General features: G+C 51.8%; 1 protein-coding gene across 1 annotated transcript in view; it reads right to left on the bottom strand.

Moving 5' to 3' along the window:
* Slc1a7 (solute carrier family 1 member 7) overlaps positions 1 to 15488 on the bottom strand; it is a 42576-nt gene that overhangs the window by 3986 nt on the left and 23102 nt on the right. Inside the window, exons 3-6 of the mRNA XM_052176945.1 lie at positions 14784 to 14999; positions 5044 to 5086; positions 2788 to 3010; positions 476 to 575 (exon numbers count right to left, since the gene is read on the bottom strand). Coding sequence (XP_052032905.1) covers positions 476 to 575; positions 2788 to 3010; positions 5044 to 5086; positions 14784 to 14999 — 582 coding nt within the window. The remainder of the gene's footprint in view (positions 1 to 475; positions 576 to 2787; positions 3011 to 5043; positions 5087 to 14783; positions 15000 to 15488) is intronic.

Genomic DNA, 15488 nt, shown 5'->3' with positions numbered 1-15488 from the left:
CTCATCTCAAGCCCCTCATGACTCACGAGGACTGGGTGAGACCGAGGTGCCCAGCTGAGAGCCAGGTCCCTTGGCTGCCCCAGGTCTAGACAGCTGCCATGTCCTCTAAGAAGCCCCATTTTAGCTCAGCAAGGCCACACCTCCAAGGTGACCACAGTCAGTCCTCTGCACACTCCTCTATCAGGCACCTAAGGTCTGAACTCTGAACCAGGAACAGTTACGGATTCTCACTTCCGCTGCGTGCTTTCTTCAAGAGCTGAGCTAAGCAGGCTCTTCAACATGGGGAAACTGAGGCCAAGAAAGCAGGTGAGGTTGGATTGGGCTGGGAACCCCACACAGTCAGCTAGCTATGGTGGCCCTGGTCCAGGCTGAGCCTCCTGTGCAGTTTGTTGAGCTAAGAATGCACTGAGGATGGTCCAGGGATGTGTCCAGGACAGAAGTGGGGGAAAGGGGACTCTCCCTGGGGGAGACTTACCACCCTGCCACCGCCACGATCTTCATGACGGACTCATTAAGACACTGACAGAAGCTGACCAGGGGGGTTCCGCTGTCACCCATGCGGCCCAGCATGATGCCTGCGGGGTCACACAGAGAGATTCACAGGGGTACCAGGCCTCCGCACAGACACACTGATGGCAGAGCAGAGACAGAGGGGTGCATATGCCCTTGCTGACGGCCCCAAGACTCACTCTCGTCATCTTCCACACAGCAATGGACATTTGTCCCCTAGAGATAAAATGCTCCTGAACATACTCTGGTATCCAGTCTGCTTTGAAAAAAAACAGGAGCGGGCACGCTAAGACGGTGCACACAGGAGCGGGCACGCTAAGACGGTGCACACAGGAGCGGGCACGCTAAGACGGTGCACACAGGAGAGAGCACACTAAGATGGTGCACACAGGAGTGGGCACGCTAAGATGGTGCACACAGGAGCGGGCACGCCAAGCACAAATGACTGTGACACACGGCCAGTCACACTGCCCAGTGGACATGCACAAATGCACAGTGAGACACAGTCACACCACCCCGTGAGCACTGAGCATCTCAGGCATTTTTTCACTGTTACCAGGTGGCCTTTATTCGTCACATCCCTCAGGCTGTGGGCAGAGGGGAAGAAAGCCCAGTAGCTGAGTTGCCAGGTGCACGTCCAGTGACCATATCACATCCAGGTCTTAGCCCTCTGTGTGTCTGGTATTTTAGCCAAGCCAATCAGAGCTTTGCTATCCATCACTGTCTACATACTCAGTCATCATCCAAGCATCGAACAGGTTTCTCTGAGCCCTGTCTTTGCTAGTCACCATGCAGGGCTCCGGCAAATAGACTGTAAGCCATTTGGACTGTAAGTTAGCCACCTAACCGAGGTTCGGAGCAACTCCACACAAGCAGAGACTAATGCAACAGGGTCAGATGTTCACTGTGGAACATCTTGAGCAGAGAAGCCATGGCCTGGGCTCCTGACTGAATCTGGGGACAAGAAGACCTTGATGAGAATGGTTTGCTTATGGGGAGGCCCCTGAAGGATGAGAGAGGTGACAGGGAGGAAGGACAGGAGTGGTGAGGTAAGGACAGAAGCCCGGCCACGGGACTGCAGGGCTCCGGAGCAGCCTGGGCTACAGCCCTGAGTTCTGCAGCTTCTAACACCCCATTTGGTTTCTGTCCAAGTGTAGCCTACAGAACAGGACCATCTTCTTGACCCCGAGGACGCACCAGAAGGGGCAAGACAAGGTGCAGGGAACAACCCAGAAGCTTATGCTTCAGAGTGCTAGTGACAGAAGAGAGAGAGGAAGCAGGCTGGCAGGGTGGGGAGGGGGACTGTTGCTGGGGCTAAAATGTGGCCCAGATGTCTCGTGTACATAAGAGGATGTGGAGCATGTTGTAAAAGAAAAACTGCTTCAAAAAAGCCGGGGCAGCTGGAGCCAGCCACCCAGGGTTGGTGCGAAAGGCATCCAGGGCTGGAGCTTCCTCCCCAAGACAGAAGGGGGCCCTGTGTATGGTCCTGGTGCTGGTGGGCAGCGTTTTCAGCAGAAGGTTGTGGGATCTAAAGCTATAGAGTTTAGGGGTCTCTTTAAGAACAAGAATATAAGTGGAATAAGCTTTATGCTTATAATCCCACTTGGCAGAGAGGCGGGAGGCCAGGAGGAGTTCAAGGCCATCCTCAGTGAGGTGTAAGCCAGCCCAGGCTGCATGAGGCATTGCCTCAAAAACCAAACAATGAAAAAAAAAAAACACCACCAACAACAAAACAAAAAACACCAACAAAAACACCAACCAACCAACCAAAAAAAGAGAACAAGCAAACAAAAAAACTGTATTCATTATATATATGTATGAAATTCTCAAAAGAAAAAGTTTAAAACAAAACACAAACAAACCCAAGAATATAAAACTACCTCCCTCAACAACAACAGAAAAGCACATGCCTTTGAAGGTTCACATACAAATAAGGGGCCCCAAGTCATTCCCTTATGGCAAGTCATTGTGGTTGGAGGGACTTTGGGAGCCCATAAAATAGTTGCAAAGGGAGAAACCTGCTCAGGGAGGCCACTGTGAGCCTCAAGAAATGACACAGAAGCTCTGGAAAGAGAGAGAGGCAGCCAGGGAAAGCCTAGAATGTGGGGTGAAAGTCTTTCCAAACAGTGACAGTCCTTCCTGGCTGGATGGGGTAGGAGGATAGCCCCAGGGGCAGGAATCCTCAACACAAGCGGGGCTTGGAGCCGGTTAGTAAGAGCAGGAAGGAAGGCCCTGGAATGCTGGGAGGGCACTGCCAGGAGCAGGGACAACACATACCCATGGTGGCCGAGAAGATGACAATGCCCAGCACGTTCATGCCGTCACTGGTGCCAGGCTCTGACTTATAGACAATCTCAGGCGGAGGCGTCAGATCCAGGGCAAAGTTCTGCACGCGTGAGCCATTGTCTTCCTGGACGCCGTAGATGACGATCCGCCGGGGAGGAGCCTCCTCCGCGGCCCCCTTGGGAGACTTGATAACCGGGGTGGTCTTGGTGCGGTACTGTCGGGGAGCATGCGGACCAGGAAGGAGTCAGTACCATGTTATTACGGAAAATATCTTGCAGGCATATTTTACGCACTTGTATTATATATGGGTGTGGACGGACTGTTGAGGGAGTGGCTCGAAGGCTGGGCTGCTGCCCGCCACAAAGAGAAGGGGTCCTTCGTGTCACCGCACACGGCCTCCCGCTCCCTCCAGCTGTCCGTCACCGCCACGTGATTTCCTCGTCCCACCCCAGTCTATCTTCTCTTCTGCCAGAAGCCCTGTCACTCATCTTTACCCCTTCTTCCAGGCCAGTCCCCGTGCGCCCGACTGCTTGAAGCCTTGGTGTCCCTCGGACAGATCCAGAACCTTCTCAGAGAAAGCTCCTAGGCCTCGGGCCTGGTTGATGGTGTCAGCCACCCAAGGTCTTCCTCTGCCCACCAGGCCATTGTTCCTCAGATTCCAGAAGCCCAAAGAAGGGATAGCTGTCCCTTCAAATAGCACAGTATCAAGATGGTAGGGCTTCTTAGGAGAGGAGGGGATCCTATTCAGGAAGTACTGAACCAAACGCCCCTGGCTTTGTGCCAATCACCTATAAAAGGGGACCACAATTGCATCTCCCTCACTGGACAAAACGGGTGCTTCCCACAGCCCTTGGCATGCGGAAAACCCTACGTGAGGCTTACTGCTACCAACATCAGCACGTATATATCGAACCAAATCAGGCACATTTCTGCTCAAGGCCTTGGCAAAGAGAGTGCTTAACCAAAAAGGAAGCATTTAATTTGGGTCTCAAAAAGATGAGTAGTTTGTCAAAAGGAAACTGTCATAATATAGACTAAGGCACTGTCTCTGTAACCGTCAGTGATTCTCCCCTGCTAGGGCTGATGGCGTATTGCCCTGCCCTGCCTAGCTTTCGGGGCCCTGCACCCTGCGACTGTGTTCACAGATGAGGATCAGGATGTTGAGGCTTGCTTGTTTTGGGGTCTCTTTCCAGACCCACCTGGTTTGTATACTAGGCACAACACTCAGCCTTGCCCAGGTAAAAACACTGGCTGTTTTTACCATTTGCATCCTGCAATGGGCACACGAGAGACAGGATAGAGATATGGAAAGCTGACTGTGTAGGCCAAATGATTGGGAACAACGCGCAGGGACAGAGGGACGGAGGGACAGAGGGAGGACAGAGAGGATGGGAGGGCCTGGCCCCACACAGGACGGTGCAGCTGGGGAGGGAGCTCACGCATGGCGCGTGTCAGGGGAAGCAAGGCAAGCCTTGTGCCTGAGAATCCTGATCTCACTGTCAGACTTAGATCCAGAGAGGCCCTGCTGCCCACTTCTGCCTCCTGCATTAGCTGAGAGCAGGGTTTGTAATTTCTTTTCTTTAAGTTTATTTTAATTTTTTACGTGGAGTCTCATATTCTCCAGGCTGCCCCCATACCCTGGCTTCTGGGATTACGGACAGAGTATCAACCCCCCTCCCATTTATGCAGGGCAGGGCATTATGCACATTAGACAAACACTCTACCAAGCGAGTCACTCTGCAGGGCCTGCTTGACGTACTTCGGTGTTTTCCTAATAGCCAATGAACGTTTTCCCAGTCAGTGTTATTCTTCTTCTTCTTATTTTTAGAGAGAAAGCAGGTTTAGAAGCCAGCCTGGCCCAAATTCACCCACTCTCTTGTCCGTGACTACTAGTATAATCTAGAGCAGCGAACGACTTCTGAGCCTCGGTTTTTCTCACCCAGGAAATGGCCTGTTCTTACCTAAGTGTGGACACTAAGGATGATGGGAAGGTTAGTGTGAACACCGGTGGTCTGAGCCAGGGGCTTGGTCAAGGCTTTCTTCTGCACCATGAAGTTTCTTTATGAGCAAGGGGAACCCAGGAGAGGGGCATGACAATGGGAGGTGCTAAGATGGGGATCCTTCCCTCCCCCTGGAATCTACCTGTGGGAGACCGGAAGCCTGCCAGTCCATGTCACACCCATGCTCAGGCCGCCCTGCCTTTCTTCCTCTCCTGCCCCGCCCCCTCCACAGCCAGGCTCTGCTCACCTGTTTGAACGTGGCTTCTACCAGGTTGGCTGGGAACATGTTCCTGGGAAGAGAAGAGAGGCAGAAATTGAGCAGTGTCAGTGCCAGGAGAGGAGGCCTTTGGGGGTGGGGTCATCAGAACTCACCTTTGAGAGTGGGCGGTGGAACCTTCCATGACCTCCACCCAGGTGCCCCCCTCTGCATGCCATTGGTCCCCGCTCATACTTAGAATGTCCTAATCAAACACGGTGTCTTTCCAGGCCTAAGCCTCCCCTACTGTTCCCCCCAGACTGGCATGGCATGCCCACTTCCCTGACTGCTTAACTACCAGGCAAACCTGCTCACTTTCCCTAGCCATGTTTGTCTGATTACTAGGCCTTTCTATGTGTGGGTTACCTTGGCAAACCATAGATGCTTATCTTCCTAAAGATAAACCTCTCCCAAAGGCAAATCTTCATTTTTTTCTATCCTTTTGTTTGTTTGGTTTTTGAGACAGGGTCTCACTATATAGGCTTGGCTGCCCTGTATCTCATTATATAGACCAGGCTGGCCTACCTGTCTTTGTCTCCCAAGCACTGGTCTTAAACAGGTGATGGTGGCACATACCTTTAATCCCAGCACTCGGGAAGCAGAGGCAGGAAACTCTCTGAGTTCAAGGCCAGCCTGGTCTAGGACAGCCAGGGCTACATAAAGACCCCCCCCACCCTGCCTCAAAAAAAAAAAAAAACAAAATAAAAAAAGAGGAGGAGGAGGAGGAGGAGAGGAATGCTACCACACCTGGCTTCCCCTCCACCTCTGATATCCTATGTGTGTGTGGGTCCAGCTCAGGACCCAACACACAAATGAACCATTACAGTCATCTCTTCAGAGATTGGCCCTAGGACCCCTCTAAATCCCCCAATTTGAGGATGCTGTGTTAGGAATTAGCATGGCATAGACTGTGCATAACCCACACGATGCACATCTGCCTGGCTTTCAATCATCTGTGAACACCATGCAGTTCCTGGAGCCCGAATGTGATGGGAGAAGCTGCCGTACTGCACAGATCGATGACAAGAAACCCAGCACATTTAGCGCACATGCAGTGATTTCCCTAGACGCTCTTTGACCTGCAGTTGGTGGACTCCATGGACATAAACTCACATCAGCGGAGGGCTATCCGTGCCACATTAGTAGTTATTTTAAGGTTGAGGGTGAAAGGGCTCTTGTTCTGCCAGCGATGAGAATATACTAGATGAGTGTAATTGTGTCAATGCAATGTACTATATACACAGCCATCAACATGACACCCACTGCACGGAGCCCAGGGCAGAGCCTCCAATGGCCAAGCATTCCATTTCTGTTGTCGTTTTGGCATCATCGTCAGCACCACCATTGTCATCATCATTTATGTGTATTGTGTGTGCAGGTGAGTGACATGTGTGTGTAGGTCAGAGAACAACTTTTAGAAGTCAGTTCTCCTTTTTCATCTTTATGTGGGTTCTAGGGATCATACTTGGGTTGGCAGGCTTATATGGCAAGCACCTTTACCTGATGAGCTGTCTTGCCAGATCATCTATCTTCTATCTATCTATCTATCTATCTATCTATCTATCTATCTATCTATGGGCAGGGTCTCACAAGGTAAGGTAGGCTGCCCTCAAACCTACCATCCTCCCAAGTGTTCAGATTATAAGCATGTGAAGTACCCAAGTACTTCATATTTGAGAAAGCTGTTTCACAAGCCAGCGAGGAACTAAAGGGCTCACCCACCAACCAGCCTGAAAATGTGTTCACTCTGTTCTTTAATACCCTCCACCCAAACAAGTTCCACTTGACTTCAAGACAGTGTTTTTTCAAGCGATACAGTGGAAATCTAGAGGATAATGGGCTAATATTTTATCATTTCCTTAATATGAGAGGATTTTCTAAGAACAAAGCAGACAAATCAATAGATTTTACTCATCGAAAAGAAGAAATTCCTCAGTGCACTGGCTTGGATCCTGGAATACAGGAGAACATCTATAGGGAAGTGGGTGGCATCGGTCACACAGAGGAATGGTGGACACGCTACAGGCTTGGCCGTGGAGAGGTAGAAGCAGGAGTTCATGTCACCCTCAGCTACCTGATGAGTTCAAATCCAGCCTGGGCTACCTGAGTCCCTGCCTCAAAAGACCAAAGAGCTGGCCTAGTTCCCACTTCTTCGTTAAAAGGTCCTGAGGTTCTATCTGATGCTAACATCTGGGTCACTGGCCAGGGTGAGTGGCATTTCTTTCTTTTTTTCTTTCTTTGTTTCTTTGTTTCTTTGTTTCTTTGTTTCTTTGTTTCTTTGTTTCTTTGTTTCTTTGTTTCTTTCTTTGTTTCTTTCTTTCTTTCTTTCTTTCTTTCTTTCTTTCTTTCTTTCTTTCTTTCTTTCTACCTTCTAAAAACCTAAAATTATACCAAAATGAAGATCTTGTGAGGAAATCCAGATGCTTTTTAAGGTTACAATGCAGATGAGATTATAAAACAGACAGTAGACAAACTGGGTCATCTCAATGGCCAAAGTTATCACCCTGAATATACGGAGATTTGTAACAAATCCTGCTTTTTCCATCTTCTCCAGCTGTTTCCTCTCACAGGAATCTCAAATCCCTAGAGGGCAGAGGCAGTGGCTCTTTCCCTGCTCTGTCCCTGGAAGAGAGCCAGACACATAGTAGGCACTCTGACAATATTTGCTGCTTAACAAATGGGTCACAAGACAGTGACACTCCAACAGAAAAAGTCAGAGAGATAAACCCAGCAATTCACATCCCAAAAGGAGATACACAAATGGCCAATATTTTAAAAAGTGTTTGGTAAAACGTCAATGTATACTGAGGAGCCGAGGGAAATGACCGCCTTCAGGAGGCCTCTGCAGGGGCCTTTCCTGCCCTGCCCTTCAGACCCCTCAAGGAAGGCTACAGACTGGGGATGCTAACACCCTCAGATCTGGAGTCTGTTTCCCAGAATGGTGTGACTAACATTCTTGCTGCTGTCTGCCTGGCTTGACCTCCCGTCACTTGTCCTGGCAAGAATCCACCTTCAAGATTCAGTTCACACATGAGTGAAGCCACGCACGTGGACATGTGTGTGCCTAATTTCCAAAGCTTCCTCCCCAGCGGCTGGGGCCAGAGGCAGCCACTGCAGGGTTCACACTCCTGCTAAGACCCAGGTTCCATGGACACCTCCGGCCAGAGGAGGAGGGTGAGGAGCAAGGCAGAGGCTGTGACACTGCTGTCTGTCACTCACCCTTCCTCAGAGGCTCAGTTTTGTTGTGGTGGGTTAGGGGTCGGGAGGAGCAGAGGTCAGGAGCTGGATAGCAAGCTTTTCTTCCTTAATGTCTGCCATCAGATTCCACCAATGCCAAAGGTGTGAAAATCTGTCATGAGTCCCAGGAAGTTCAAGGGACTTACAAGGTGGTTAGCTAATGACCTTAAAGAAAAGACTCTTTAGCCCGAGCCAAACTAAAAACCAAAGTATGAGCATTCCTTCAAGAGCTCCTTTAGCACGAGGCCACTTTATAAGGTGGGCCATGGCGTTGCTACAGTGTGCATTGTCCCTTATGAAAGCCTGTTAGGGTAAGAGACCCACAGGGCCTGGTCACCAAAGCCCAATTTCCATCCTCCCATGTCATTAACAGGATAGTCCCAGAGGCATGAGAGGAATCGCTAACACCATCCCTGAAGAATGGCTTTAGTCTAGAGCCCTTGTATCCTTTCCTCCAACTTCCTTGACTCTTCCTGGAATTCAGATGAAACAACCAGAACTTAAGCAGCCCTTTTTGGATCATGAGACACTGCTGACGAGATCCAGGAGCTAAGCAACCAAGCACACAGGCCAAGCCTGAGATCCTGGTGACAAGAAACACGCACATCTGAGGAAAAGCCTTCCCTCTCACTGAAGGCTCTGCTGCAGTTCTCAGCTGCAGGACAGACTCATCCTAGTCACCGACAAAGTTGCCGGCAGACTCAGTTAGCAACTTTTGCTGTGCAATGGTAGTGCACACTTTTAATTCCAGCACTAAGGAGACAGAGGCAGGCAGATCTGTATGAGTTCGAGGCCAGCCTGGTCTACAGAGCAAATTCCAGGACAGCCAGGGCTACTCAGAGAAATCTTGTCTTGGGAAAGAAGAGGAGGAGGAGGAGGAGGAGGAGGGGGAGAGGGAGAGGAAGGGGAAGGGGAAGGGGAAGGGGAAGGGGAAGGGAAGGGGAAGAAGCGCCACTATCGCCATACTTTTGATTATTAATTTGAAAACGCGCATTTTCTTTTGGTTCTGAACTTCTTCAGGAAGCCTCCTTTATCTCCAGCTACATAAAGCACAGACAGAATGTAGCTGGGGACATACGCAGCCATACCTGCGATTCTTCGGGTCTAGCCCAGCTCCCTGCTGAGGTTACCCTCCATATCTGCTGTTTGTACTTTCTCACCTAGATGGGTTTAAATGTCCCTGTCCCCCACCAAGGCCCAAAGGTGGGGACTGCTCCTTTACAAGTAGAGTTCCTGAGAGACTCATCCAGTCTCTGGGATGCTAACGGGGAACTGCAAATGGAGCCAAGTTATTACTTAATCTCTGTGGTGTTTTAATAAGGTGGAAAAAACAGCAGTCAGCTCTGATTAGTGTTCTGCTTAGACTCCCTGAGGCCGTGCCGGGAGCCAAAGTCAGGGTTCTGACTTGGCGCCCCGGGAAATGAATGAATGAATGGCTTGGCAGGTCAGCCAGGGACGTGGTCTGTAGTGATCTGGAAGCATCTGTGAGCTGGGCGGTAGTGGCACATGCCTGTAATCCCAGCACTCTGGGAGGCAGAGGCAGGCAGATTTCTGAGTTCGAGGCCAGCCTGGTATACAGAGTGAGTTCCAGGTTATACAGAGAAGGGTTATACAGAGAAACCCTGTCTCGAAAAAAACAAATCAACCCCCCCCCCCAAAAAAGGAATCATCTTTGAGACTCGAGATGCGTCTTTGCTTTTCTAGCGGTGAGCCCTAGAACCTCGCTTCCCAGCATGACCAGCCTCTTGTCTTTCTGCTGGTTCATGCTGTCACTTGTCTTCCCAGGGTCTCTGTCCTGGTCATTCATGTTCTTGTTCAGTCACCAGCACTTAGCAGACACCTGCTCTGGGCCCCTCATTTCCCCCCAGAGCCTCAGAGAACCCAGGTGCTCCCAGCACCTTCTCCTCTGGTTTTTGGGCGTGGTGGTTGGTTCTGATGTGGGGACCTGTATTTGTTCCTCCAGGTCTGGGCACCACACTTAAAGGAGAGCTCAGTGGAGCGTGCACATCCACACAGTCCCCCAGGCATCCTGTGCCTCGAGCCACACCCTGTCTGTCCTCACAGCTCCAGCTCCCCCTTCCCGACTCCGCCCCTTTCTGCTTTCTTTCTCTGTTTTGCTTGTTTTCTGGTGGTAGGGATTAAACCTGGGGACTCACGGCACTGGTCCTGTGTTCGAGCACTGAGCTCCACCCAGGCCCAGCACTCTATGTTTAAGGCCCGAGAGCCACCCCAGACTGGCTTTCACACTGTTTGTGGTTGAGCTCTGCCAAGCTTCCCCATTATCCACCTCCAGGAGGAGTTTCTGTTCATGCCCCCCCCCCACCCTCTGCACCCCGCCCCCGCAGTCTCTCCTGCTGTGGGTCTTGCCTATGCAACTACAGAGCCTGAAGGGACCTTACTTAGAAAGGAGAGCCACCTACCCAAGGTCACAGTGGCTTCTGACTGTCTGAAAAAGAGAGGTAAGACTTCATGTCTCTCCTGTGGTGATTTGTCACACGGGAAGCATGTGGCCCTCCCTGAAACCACACCCTCCCCCAAAGATGTGGTGTCAGTGATACCAACCTCCCCCACCCCCACCCCGCCAGCTTTGCTGAGCACCAAAGCAGAAGAATTGATGTCATCATGTGAAAAGCCACCAAGAGCAGACCATGGATGGAACATTTGACTCTGATACATGTATGGGACCCAGGGCCTGGTAACCCTAAGCAGAGGAAGACAAGGCGGGAGGGCGGGGCTCCCCGCGCCTAAGCCGCTCTTCCTACGCTGTGAAAAAGCTGTTTTGAATCACAGGGTCTGAGAAATGATGGATCACAGGAGCATAATCCTAGAAATAACAGCTCTTAGAAGGAGGCCTCCCAACATTCCTCATGTCTTGGCCTCCAGGACCCATTTTCCCCCTGCCCCTCTCAGCCCCAGCACGCGGCCTGTGGAGTTGCACAGACCAAGCCTCTGGGCCCCTGCTCCAGGCTTGGCACACCCTGCTCCTGAATGGTAGCGGCTCCTCCAGAGACTTAGCCCCCAACAACACTGTCAGTGCGTAACCATGTGTGCAAAGTGCCCGCTCTGAGCTGGATGCTTCTCTAGGCTTCAGGACAGGCTTGGGAAGATCTGCTACCACCAGAGGTGGGGGAAGTAACGGAAAAAAAAGTAAAGAAATCTGCGGGTGTAGTAGTGTCAGGTAATGAGAGGGCCTGGCAGAAAAACTCATTCCCACAAACACAGAAGGACACTACAGCAGGAAGGTGGCCCTGAGCAGAGACATCAGCTCCGTGAAGAGAAGGCACGCTCATGCCAGGAAAGGCCGTGCAAGGAGGCAGGGACAGGATGAAGCCAGGAACACACAGGACCTGGTAAGGACTGCTGAGTTAGGGTGGTTAGGGTCAGGGGAAGAGCGGAGCTCAGAGGCCCCAAGTAAGGCTGCCTGTGACAGAGGGGACGCCTTTAGAGCAAGCCGTGGAGACCACAAGGATGGCTTGTGGGTGAGCCATGGCCACTGAAGGGACGGCACACCGAGCTGCTGTGTTGACAGTAGTACATCAGACTGGAGCAGGGAGACAGCCGGGGAGCCCACCGCACACCGGGGAGGTGGTGGTGAGGATGACAAGTGTCCACTGGATGGCCGTGGTCTGGTTTTGAATTCAGAAGAGTGGGATACAGCGCATGGGAGATGGATGGGACTGAGGCATTTCCTCAGACATGTTAGCTTGGAGATATCCTAGACAGTGTATGCTGGGGCCAGGAGTTCACACTAGAGGTTTCCAGGTTGAACCAAAATTGGAGAGCACTGGTGTCTAGGGACATTCAAAGCTGTGTCTAGGAACATGTCAGGATGTCATGTCACCTGACAGGCAAAAGCCTCATGCTTCAGTTCCATCTTTTCCACCTTTGTGGTAAGAACATGCCCAGACCAGCTTCTTCTCACAACGAGAAATGCTGCCACTATGAGAAAACCAGGCTGGTCTCTGAAAGTGGCGACCACATACACCGTGCTAAACTGTCTCACCAAACCATCCCAGACTCTGAGGTTACCCAGACTTCCTGCCTCCTGCATCCTAAGGGGCCCTAGTCTGAATCAGCAGACCCTCCCAGCTGATTGCCAACCCCGGCTTGTCCATCAAGCTCCTCAGTTTTGTGGCAGTTTGTTATGCAGCTGTAACTGACTGATGCACAGGGTAAGTGTCCCTGAAGAGAGGAAGAGTTGCTGAGTGCCGGGCATCAGTTCCCAGGAGAAGGAAAGACTGCTTATTTCTAACTTGGAGCCAGAAGAACCACCCAGAGGCCATGGTATGTGTCCTAGGATTTGAGGAATGTAGAGATTTGTGCCTGACTCAATCCCAAAGACCCTTGGAAAAGCTTGCACTTCTGGCAAAGATAAATATAATTTCCATGAGACAGCTGTGGCTCTTAAAGAATGGACCCCGACTGAGAGGGCAGCTCAGAAGTGACCCAAGCTTAGCCACTGAGCAGAGATCCTTCCCGAAGAGAGTATCACATACAGAGATCCATCCCGAAGAGAGTCCCGATACAACAGGGATTAGGGGAGCCCAATGCCAGGATGGTTAGAACTACTGCAACCTGGGAAGCCTGCAGCCGTTCACACGTGCCCGGGGGAAGGGGGCTCTTGTGCGCTCTCCCACCAGAGTGCAGTGGGCAAGGCCCGCAAGAGACTCCCACGGCAGTTTCTCAAACCACCCAGGTCCACAAGGAGAGGGCAGCGTTGGGGCTGACTGGAGAATCTGGGGTTTTGGAATTGACAGACCAGGATTTACATTTTAATTGATTAGAAGATAAGGAGCCTGGGAGGAGACCATGGTCAGTCAGTTGAGCCCATTGGTCATGTGGTCCTGCTGGGGTAGGTGTGGCCTAAGTGGAGGACTATGCCGTGGGGGTGGGCCAGGCCCCGAAGATACCACTCTCTCTTTCTGCTGCCTGCAGACCCACTTGCAGACCTCCCAGCTCCTTCGGCAGCTCCCTGTCTGCCTGCATGCCCCCGTACTCCCCTCCCTGATGATAATGGACTAAACATTTGAGCTGTAAGACAGCCCTACTTGAATGTTTTTCTTTGCAAATGATGCTGTGGTCATGGTGTCTCTTCACAGCAATAAATCCCTAAGACACAGGCCATTTCCAGTGTGGTGTGTGTACAGAGGCCATCCGGCCCTGACATAGTCACATGTCCTGGTCTAAGCCCTCCATCCTCTGGGCCACTGGCCTTATCCTTAATTTCAGAATCATCTGAGAAATTCCGATCTCCTGTGGCAGGTTTCTGCCTGCTCCAGAACCTGCTCCGGGCTTGCTTACCACCTGTTATCCATTCAGACGCTTGGGCCAGAAGCTGATGTCACCACAGCCAGCAGCACCCGCCTCACCCACCTTTGCTCTCGTCCTCCTGATCCTGCCAGTTCTTCTAGGCTTCTCAGTCCCATCCCATGGCCTCTACCCTGCACCACCCTGGTTCTCTTCCTCTCCTGTCCTGCTCTATTCTGTTTTGTTTTGTTTTTTCGAGACAGGGTTTCTCTGTGTAGCCTTGGCTGTTCTGGAACTCACTCTGTAGACCAAGCTGGCCTCAACTTAGAGATCTGCCTGCCTCTGACTCCCAAGTGCTGGGATTAAAGGTATGCGCCACCACCGCCCAGCGTCCTGCTCTATTCTGATCCATGGCCTCTTCAGCAACCAGCAGGAGCCTCCTATGGTGCACCATGCCAATCCTGTGTTTGAGAGTTATGATCTGGGCTGGGGATGTGCTCAACAGCAGAACATTTGTCCAGCATGCACAAGACGCTGGACTAGATCACCACCGCTGCAGAAATAAATCAAATCTGCTTCCTGTGGCCTTTAGAAGTGGGCCTGCATTCTATGGTCTTTTACTCCTGAGAGAGTGACTCTAGAAATGGGTAGGTGGAGCTTCCTGGTCCAGGCCTGAGCCCACAGCTGGCACTGACAAGAGACAGTAGCGTGATTGACAGGTCTGCAGGGGCCACACTCTATGGCAAAGTCTGTAGCACTTTTGTATGGAGCAGAGCTCAGGTCCATGGAGATGGAGGGGCTAAGTTGGTGACTCCACAAGGGGACGTCCTGGGTGCCAGGCAGCCTGCATGGAATCCTGGCACCTGTCTCCCTGCAGGATAAAGGGGGGGGAAGATACCCACTCTTTGAGTCTTGTTTTCTCATCTAGGGCAAAGGGACCAATAGAGAAAAGGTGGGACTACCAGCCTCCTGCCTCTCGGGCTGGAGCCTCAGCAGCTGTGGGACCAGTTAGCTCACAGTCTTCCTCAGCCTGCTCTTCCCTCACACGCCCCCCCAGTCCCATGAAGACAGCAGAGCAGAGCTCAGCAGGCAGTCCAGGAGCTGGGGGACAGAGATGTTCACCACTGATATCAGTGTGCCAGAGGGTCACAAGGCCCACTGTACACACTCTAGAGCTGACCTGCGCCCCCACATTCTATGTACCCTCTGGAAGCCACATGGGGCCTGTTCCAGGCCTGACGAGTTACCGGACAAGGTCCAGGAGGGCATCAGCTGAGCTCATGACTGGCTTTCCACTCTGTTCGGTCGTCTCCTTCTGTGCTGCACCACCAGGGTGGATGATGGAGACCATGATGATGCCCACGACGACAGCCAGAAAAGTAGTCCACAGGTAGTATGCCACTGTGAGGATGCCCAAGCGGCTGGAGGTCTTGGCATCCAGGGAGGCAAGGCCGGACATCAAGCTGGGAAGCAAGGTGGGTCAGGTTCGTGAGAGGCTCAAGACCTTGGTCAGGAACTCTGTTGAGTTTATTAGGGCTCCCTCATCCCATGTCCCCTAATGTGCTCCAGAAAATCTCCCTCGGGTATTCCAGTCTCAAGGCTCCTAACCTCCCTCTATTCTCTCTCTCTCTCTCTCTCTCTCTCTCTCTCTCTCTCTCACACACACACACACACACACACACACACCTGGGTCTCCAGCCCTGTGCATCACACCTCTGGATCAGTATATATGCTGTCCCCTTGGCATGGTTCCTCCCAGAAGCCCCCATATGCTCACCTGACTATCAGACAGGACCAGGCTGTGTTAATTCTACAGTGAAGATGCCACCAATGTTAGGCATCTGTTCTGGGGCTCTCTCAGCCCTCAGCCTCTTCTCTCGTGATTCCAGGTGTCACACCAAGTTTAGCTGCCTAATGCTGTCCCAAGATTGGATGCACATGAAAAGGGCACG

The sequence above is a fragment of the Apodemus sylvaticus genome, chromosome 3 (genome assembly GCF_947179515.1).
Source record: "Apodemus sylvaticus chromosome 3, mApoSyl1.1, whole genome shotgun sequence".
Taxonomy (NCBI): domain Eukaryota; kingdom Metazoa; phylum Chordata; class Mammalia; order Rodentia; family Muridae; genus Apodemus; species Apodemus sylvaticus.
The sequence above is the reverse complement of the archived record's forward strand: the minus strand, read 5'-3'. Positions and strand labels throughout refer to the sequence as shown.